This window comes from Poecilia reticulata, linkage group LG12 (genome assembly GCF_000633615.1).
Source record: "Poecilia reticulata strain Guanapo linkage group LG12, Guppy_female_1.0+MT, whole genome shotgun sequence".
Lineage (NCBI taxonomy): Eukaryota > Metazoa > Chordata > Actinopteri > Cyprinodontiformes > Poeciliidae > Poecilia > Poecilia reticulata.
This window is the reverse complement of record NC_024342.1, coordinates 10,256,820-10,265,488: the sequence shown is the minus strand read 5'-3', so window position 1 is coordinate 10,265,488 and position 8,669 is coordinate 10,256,820. Positions and strand designations below refer to the sequence as shown.

Sequence of the window (8,669 nt, the reverse complement as noted above, 5' to 3'; positions counted from 1 at the left end):
GACAGAAATACGAGGTAAGATATGCAGATGCTAATTTCTTGCAATTAGATTGAACTTAAATGTCTTTTCTAATATTTAGACTGTCATCAGTAAAATTAAAAAATTTCGACTTTTAGTTAAAACTACATAAAATTATATTAACATTTATAAATTAATTAGCCATGTTACTTTCACAATGAGTTTCAAGGATAAATCCATTCCAAAGGGATATGTATATACAATAAAAATAAGTCTCAAAGAAATTACTGTGTAGTGCTTAGGTTTCAGGTTGTAAAAGTAACTCAAAAACTGACAATTATGTTTCATTTATTAAAAGTGAAGAAAGTTGATGAAAAACAAGATAGACACAAAATATATTTAAAAAGCAGCAATTCCACTCTACATATGACAGATTAAACAAACAATAACTGAGGCTACATTCACACAACAGGCAAATGTGGGAAAAATAAATAAATAAATATATATATATATATATATATATATAAAATTCTGAAAGAAATCTATGCACACTGTAAAACCCGACATGTCAAGTTAGCTCAAATGAATTGGGGAAACCGATTGCATAAATTGATTTAAGTTTTGTAACTAAACTGTTTTAGTTTATTTTATTGCGCAATTAGAGCCTAAGGAACCCAAAACAATTGACATGATACCGGCCCTGCTTCCATGATGACATAGAGCAATCCTCCCCCTTTCATTCCAGGGTACTTGTCAGCAACTGACCATTCAGCGTTGCAAGAGTTGTACATCAGCGCTCCCAGTTTCTCTTTCAATTCTTACAGGACCAGCCTGAGTCTATGTAGATGTGTATTCCCAGCATCTTTCTCTGAGCTAGGCTGACTGTTGAGTTTCAGCACCAACAAGTTTTGATCAGTGTTTCTTCAAGGTTGGAAGGTGAAAGGCAGAGCTGTTCCTTTGTGCAGAAGTCGATGTCACTTTACTAGTTGAATCTTATGACACGCTTCTCATAGAAGAGTTACATTGTGGATTTATTATCTGTCTCCTGATGTTTATTGGTCCACACAACATGCATGCATACTTTGCATATCAGGTACTCAGAATTTCCTGGTGCGTCCACTGACAGTCTGCACCATAAAATGTATAAGCAGTGCTGTATACATTACAACTCATAATTTTAATTCAACACACAGCAGCAAGAAATTGCCTTGACAAAAATCTATGATCCCAAGTAGATTTTGAGTGATCTGCAGAAACTTCTGTAGTTTTAGGTTTTGCCTGCTGTGTGCTTGGATTTTTACTACATAAAACCCTATAAACACAAAATTGCACAAGTTTAGTTTTTACAACACATTCCTTTGTCACACAGAAACAGGTCAAAGGTTGCAATTGGTAGTCATTTATTGTTCGTGTTTTTATTTTTTGCCAAAAGAATATATGGAAATATATAACTTTTTTTCCCCCAAAAGTATTTAATCTATATTTTTATTTACATTGTATTTTTTCAGAGAGGCCTGATGTCAGAAGTCAAAGAAAACTCAAAAGTCAACTAAAAGATCAGTTTACCAGTGTGTCTGAAGGGATTGATGGACAGAAGACCTCAGCTCTTCTCAACGAGGTTTTCACTGACCTGTACATCACAGAAGGAGAGAATGCTCAAAATGAAGCCATGCAAGTTCAGGATGCAAAGTTCAAAACAACAAATGAAGAAACATCTATTAAATACTGTGACATCTTCAAACCTACAAATAGTAATCAAAACATTAAGGCTGTCCTTACCGTTGGAGTGGCAGGAATAGGAAAAACATTTGCCTCAATGAAGTACGTACTTGACTGGGCAGAGAGCAAAGCAACAGAAAACATACTTGACTGGGCAGAGAGCAAAGCAACAGAAAACTTTTCTTTCATTTTCCCACTTCCTTTCCGAGAGCTAAATCTGAGAGCAGATAAARAACACAGTCTAGAAGATCTGATTCATCAGTTYTTYCCAGCAATGAGGACATCTGAAATAACTGACTATGACAAGTACAAGATTCTGATTGTTCTGGATGGTTTTGATGAATGTCGTCTTGATCTKGAGTTCARWRMMAYMAATAAATGKASTGATGTYAMAACACCAACCTYAATGAAYGTTYTGCTGTCAAATCTYATCCTGGGAAATTTGCTCCCTAAAGCTCAAATCTGGATCACCTCTCGACCTGCAGCATCCAACAACATTCCTCCAGAAAAGGTTGATCGAATGACAGAAGTGAGAGGATTTAATGATGAGCAAAAGGAAAAATATTTCATGAAGCAATTCAGTGATGAGAATGTGTCTAAAAAAGTCTTGTCATATGTGAAGAAATCAAGAATAGTTTACATGATGTGTCACATCCCAATTTTCTGTTTCATCACATCAAAGGTTTTCGAGGACTTTCAAAGAAATCAAGAAGATAAATTGCCAAAAACTCTGACTGACATGTACACACATTTCTTTTTGCTCCAGCGCAGACAGACAAAAGTAAAATATAATACAGATCAGTCAACTTCTGAAACCTCTGGAATGGAGACATTTAGTGATAAAACTAATGATGAAACAATCCTATCTTTGGGAAAACTTGCTTTCAAAGGACTAGAGGAGAAGAACCTTCTCTTTAGTGAAGAAGACTTGACCAGTTGTGGGACTGATGTAACCAAAGCTGCTGTTTTCTCTGGGTTGTTAACTCAGATCAAACGAGAAAATCATGATCTATACCAACAGAAGATGTTTTGCTTTCTCCATCAAAGCATTCAAGAGTACATGGCAGCTCTCCATGTCTTCAACTCATTTACTAACAAAGGGGAAAATGTGTTCACAGAATCCACCTCAGCAACCTCTGACATTACTGCCTCAGAGTTTTATAAGAAAGCAGTGGACAAGGCTTTTGAGAGTAAAAATGGGGACTGGGACATGTTCCTTCGGTTCCTAATGGGTCTCTCTCTGGAATCTAATCAGAATCTACTTCAAGATCTGATGGATAAGAGTGAAAAACACAAAGATGCTAGTAAGGAAACAGCAGAATACATCAAGAAGAAGATCAGAGAGAACAACAGTGACCTAGATAAAAACCTTAATCTTTTCTACTGTCTTAATGAGCTGAATGACGACACCCTTGTTCAAGAAATCAAAAATTATCTTAATTCAGAAGAAAAACCTTTTGAAACTTTCACTGCTTCCCAGTGGTCAGCTTTAAACTTTGTGCTGCTGACATCAGATGAAAAGCTTGAAGTGTTTGATCTTAAGAAATACCTGAAATCAGAGCAAGTTCTTCTGGGAATGATGCCAGTGGTTAAAGTCTCAAACACCACTTTGTGAGTATTTTTTTAAAAACTCTTGCAAAGCTATTGTCATATTTATTCAGTGTTTTAGGATTTTGATGCAAAAACGGTCCATAACTATTCCAGTAGCTGCTTTAAAACGCTCCCCTCAGGAAAAAAAAAACGTACAAATATTGCATTGCTTATTTAAAAACTAATCCACAAATATACAAAGTCCAAGATCCTACAGTCCTCTCCACACGTTTTCCTCTTCAGCGATTCCATGCTCAAAAGTTCTTCCGTAATCTCAAAACTGTCATTTAAGCCTCGGATAAAAATTCGGAGCTGAGCAGTGTCTTTTATGTCGTTGCTTTCAACCAGTGCTAGTGAATATGAATTAAAAGACTCCGCTTTTAGTTTAACTTGCTGACTATATCTTCCTCAATCAGCTCCACAAGACGAGTCACTGTCCTGCGTGATAGGCTGATTTTTTCAAACTTGCCTTTGGTTTCCGGACACGAGATCTGCTGTCTCTTACATGCATTCTTTCAAAAACTCACCTTCGGAGAAAGGCTTGCTAGCCTTTGCTAACTTGAATGCCAGCAAAAAACTTGCCTTGGTACTTGAGTCTTGAATCGCAGTTTGTCGGTGAAAAAAATTCTACTGAGTCTTTAAATTAGCTACCAACCTCCGAGCAGTAGCCACGGATTCTTGTGTTGAATGCTTGCTGGCATGGTTCGAGCGTGGGGCTGTGGGGGAGCGGCTGGCCCCCAGGCCGGGCTGGATGGGTGCCAGGGAGGGAGGATGGGTGCGAGAGAGGGAGGAATGGTTTCAAGTTGCTTAAATGTCTGATTATAGACGGAGAAAGTGTGCCCTCGCCTATTGAGAAAAGTGTATTTAATGTAAAACTTACCTACCCCAATGGAATATATACTAGTCAGACCCAATGGCTGTTTCACTCTCGGTTTAGCCAAAATGCTTCCTGGGTAATAATCAAAAGGCAAACGTGGCAACCCCCCGCTCAWSRRTKKMMRGMWGSWCWKYMRATGMKYSWMWKSSKSCYRRWGAKYYSYYWSGKGSYYWRWRAWWRRYSCMSMRMWMMSSCAMAWRRKWYMWMRTSYKKRMWWWRRKWARSSRYTKAWAGYYWSMWRRWTWKGSWAMTYRYRWYMTWTASWCYSWWWMWWKARAYMATTRMMWWWARTSMYTKYMRWTWRTCMCWTWKRWWWGTSWYWTAWMMWWWGYKKKGWYWMCTTKKMAMKMYYTYWWWRRRTARYAYMWWYWTAYAMTTWYSWWWWWTYSMYWWSYTTMMWTYARWYYWWKWYKAAMCWWRMTSAMWCAAWCWYAMTMWWYMRWWWKCWTCMWWWRWCWTMMGTWCTTMAWYWWSASMWMKYKAWWAARWRWWAKTKWWAAAAYAYTCTTKWARWWRCWYYCAAGTWGYKTCYAMKWWRTKWCWWYWRTWYWKMATWAKKYYWSAWWWMTKYTTCWTMWTWSKKWMYWMAKTRTKAAYRWWATWMWWSAKRRKWRKKRSKKYTKYYGYYRKKKGRGRTKSKASTTTGACAACACAAACATRATAACTTGTATTTTACTGTTTAAAACAAAACTYRTACTTTGTTCCTTYRYTGTGATCCTTTATTGTTTTAGGAGAAAATCACACATGGATTTGTCAAATTAACTTGATTGTTTTCATGGATCTTTTTACAGACTGAGTTGGTGTGAACTCTCTGAAAAATCTTGCAATGGTCTGACATCATCAGTGCTAACCAAACCATCCTCAAATCTCACAGTGTTGGACCTGAGTCATAATGATTTGATGGATGCTGGAGTGATGCGACTTGCTGATGGGTTGAAACATGTGAACTGTAAACTGGAGACTCTCAAGTAGGTTTTTCAGAGTTATTAATTAAAGTAATAATTCAACCAGTGTTACAAATAGCCACTTGTGACGGGGTTCTCTTATGCTTGGACAAACAAAAAAAAAAGACTGCCCAAGGCCAGAGATCACTTTGGTGAAATTTATTCAGTTCAAGTGAACAAAAAAGTGGCTTCATACAAAGACGTCCAAGGCAGGTTTAACAGCAGACAAGACAACAGTACCTTCCATGTAAGAGCCCATCACCTTCACTGTGATATGGCAGGCGTCTAGCCACAGACTGCCTCCCTGTGGCGCAGAGCCCTGCTTTTAAAGCCACAGGCTCCGCCCACAGAAAGACCAAACAAACAAAAAAAACAAACAAACAATTACTTCCAACTCAAATGAACTCTTAAAGGATACAAAATAATGATAACAATAATAATAAGAAAAATAAATAAATAAAACTTGTAGTCAAAAATACAATAATCAATTTAATAGAGAACACTCAGTATGCTCCGATGACGTCCTTACGTCATCACATGACTCTCCCCTGGCGTGCCACAATCCGGAAATAACTCTGCTTGAAAACAAAACCGGAAAAATGTTTGGAACTGAAAACAGGCTAAGATGGATATGCCAACTAAAGCAGGAACACCGCGTGTGCACTCACGATGAACCGCATCAGTTTAACCTGCAACAGAAGTAAGTTAGCGATTATGTGTAAGTGTGTGCGCATGTTGACACGGACTCATAATTAAGTCCCGGCTCGTGACGGCTCCTCCGTCACACCACTATTTTGAGTTTATAAACTGGTTTGTCATAAGATTTAAGGCCATTTTATGTGTTCACAATTCTTGTTATTGTTAAGTGTCAATATAATACAACAGTCCTATGAAAATAGTCAGATAAATAGGGTGTAAAGAAAATGGATGGATGGATGGAATTTCTTGACTCGCAACTACTATTGACATGATGATTTTAGCCCACCGGACAAAAAGTTTGGGCACCTCTGATTTAAACCATAGTTGAGTTTTACAGAAAATTACATTCAAAGAATAAAGAATGTCACATTGGAAGCAATGCATGAGGAAATAATCAATAAATTTATTGTTATAAAAAGAAAGTAAGCTGCAATATTTTAATGGTCAGAGACATCATATTTTGGACTCTCATTATTTGTAGGCCATAACCATCAAAATCACAATAAATAATTTCTACTCTGTGAAATAAATCTATATATCTAATATAAAATATTAAACTTTTGTATCACTGTCAAATTTTAGTGAGCTGTTTTTCTAATCCAAAATTGTGTCTTTGTGCAGGTTGGCAGGATGTCAGGTGTCAGAGAAAGGCTGCATTTCTCTGGCTGAAGCTATTGAGTCCAACAGACTCTCATCTCTTAAACACTTGGACCTGAGTTACAATCACCCTGGAGACAAAGGGATGAGGGCTCTCAATGCAATAGTTGAGGATCCAGACAAAAAACTTGAGACAGTGAAGTGAGTAAATAAATCAGAAAATAATGCTATTATTACATTTGTAACAGCTTAATCTAATATATGATGCACCATGTCTGAATAGAGCCTTTTTAAAAGCAATCAGGTATTTATGAGGGATCCCAGCCTAAGTGAAGTTGCCCACCCCCCCTCCCCCCACCGTCTTCAAATCAGACAAGATTGGTGTCAAACGTTTGTGCTACGTTTGTGCTGGTTTGTGCACAAATTTATTTGTTTGTGCCGCTATCATTTTAAAGATATAAAGAAATGTTTCTAGAGGTCATCCAAGGTCATCCAAGGTCAACCATCTTCAAATCAGACAAAATGGGTGTCAATCAACTCGGCTACATTTGTGCTAGTTTGTGCAGCAACATTTTTTGTTTGCTGCTTTGGCTTTGAAGATATTAATGAAAGTGTAAAGGTCAAAAGGTCAACCAGCCCCTCCACTTTTATGAAATCAAACAAAATTGGTGTCAAATGTTTGTGCTACATTTGTGCTGGTTGTGCAGCAAAAATTTTCATTTGTGCCGCTATCATTTTAAAGATACAAAGAAAGTTGGATTTCATAAAAGTGGGGGGACTGGTTGACCTTTTTACCATTACACTTTCATTAATGTCTTCAAATCCAAAGCAGCACAAACGAAAAGTTAAGCTGCACAAACCAGCACAAACGTAGTCGAGTTGATTGACACCCATTTTGTCTGGATTGAAGAAGGTGGGGGGATGGTTGACCTTGGATGACCTCTAGAAACATTTCTTTATATCTTTAAAATGATAGCGACACAAACAAAAATTTTTGCAGCACAAACGTTTGACACCAATTTTGTCTGATTTGAAGAAGGTTTGGGGGCCAACTTCACTCAGGTGGGATCCCACTGTTACTTAAATTGCTGTTTAATATGTAAATGTTTTAGTTTAAGAATTGATTAATTAAATACACACATTGCATTGTAAATAAGATAATAATGAGCTTTCATAACCGAAAAATCTTTCAGATTTTTTTTCCCCATAATAAAATAAATGAATCTTTCTCGTCTCACTCTGCACAGCTTTAACTATGAAGGAAAACTTCGTCTAAAACCTGGTTGGAATAAATGTAAGCTGTTTTTTTTTTCCCTCAACTCTTTCACATTTTTAATTACAAGATGAAACATGTTTATCTGAAAATGAAGGTTAGAACTTATTCATATTAAGGTTATTGAACAGGCAATATAAAGATATGTAAATATAATTTTATATATAAAGAAATCTCAAAATACTTAACGACTCATAATTCTCCAGATTTAGCAGATTTAATATATAAATGTATGGATTCACTATGGTAAAAACAGTACACATTCTGAAACTGTCAATGTTTAAATTTTCACAAATCTTAATTTATTTTCTTGAACACTTTCAGATGGAGCAGATCTTATGTTTGATAAGAACACAGCAAGCAGACGACTTGTTCTGACTGAAAACAACAAGAAAGCGATAATTGATGATGATGTCAAAAAGCTGGAAATGCGCAACACAAGTGACGAAAGGTTAAAGTGGACCCAGGTATTTTGTGATAAAGGCCTGCAAAGACTTTGTTACTGGGAAGTGGAATGGGAAGACATGGTGGGTATTGCTGTGGCATATAAAGATCTGGGTAGAACCTTGGACCGTGATAGTGGACTGGGATGCAATGACAAGTCCTGGAGTCTGCTCTGCTCCAAGACTGGATACAAAGCCATTCATAAAAACACAAAAACAGACATCAAAGTCCCTACATGCAACAAAATAGGTGTGTTTCTTGACTGGGAGGGAGGAACTCTAAGTTACTACAGTATATCATCAGAGGAGCGGAGCTTGATTCATACGTTCAAAGCAAAATTCACAGCAGAGCTTTTTCCAGCTTTTTGGTTTAAGAAAGGTTCTGTGACTTTGTGTGATCTGTAGATTTATGAGAGCACAAGTTAGAAAGACTGGAAGCACTTAGAGCGGTGTGAAGAAGTGTTTGCCCCCTTCGTGATTCCACTTTTTTTGCATATTTGTTACACTCTAGTTTTCAGAACATTAAAACAATTTGCATATTAGTGACACAATTAGACACAAAATTGAGT

General features: G+C 36.8%; 1 protein-coding gene across 1 annotated transcript; it reads left to right on the top strand.

Moving 5' to 3' along the window:
• Window positions 1-523: 523 nt before the first annotated feature.
• LOC103473530 (protein NLRC3-like) lies at window positions 524-8,647 on the top strand. The gene is made up of 6 exons (XM_017307720.1): window positions 524-530; window positions 1,467-3,288; window positions 4,936-5,112; window positions 6,409-6,585; window positions 7,632-7,678; window positions 7,982-8,647. The coding sequence occupies exons 1-6, from the start codon at window positions 524-526 to the stop codon at window positions 8,503-8,505; spliced, it is 2,754 nt and encodes a 917-aa protein (XP_017163209.1). The 3' UTR covers window positions 8,506-8,647.
• The last annotated feature ends 22 nt before the right edge of the window (window positions 8,648-8,669 follow it).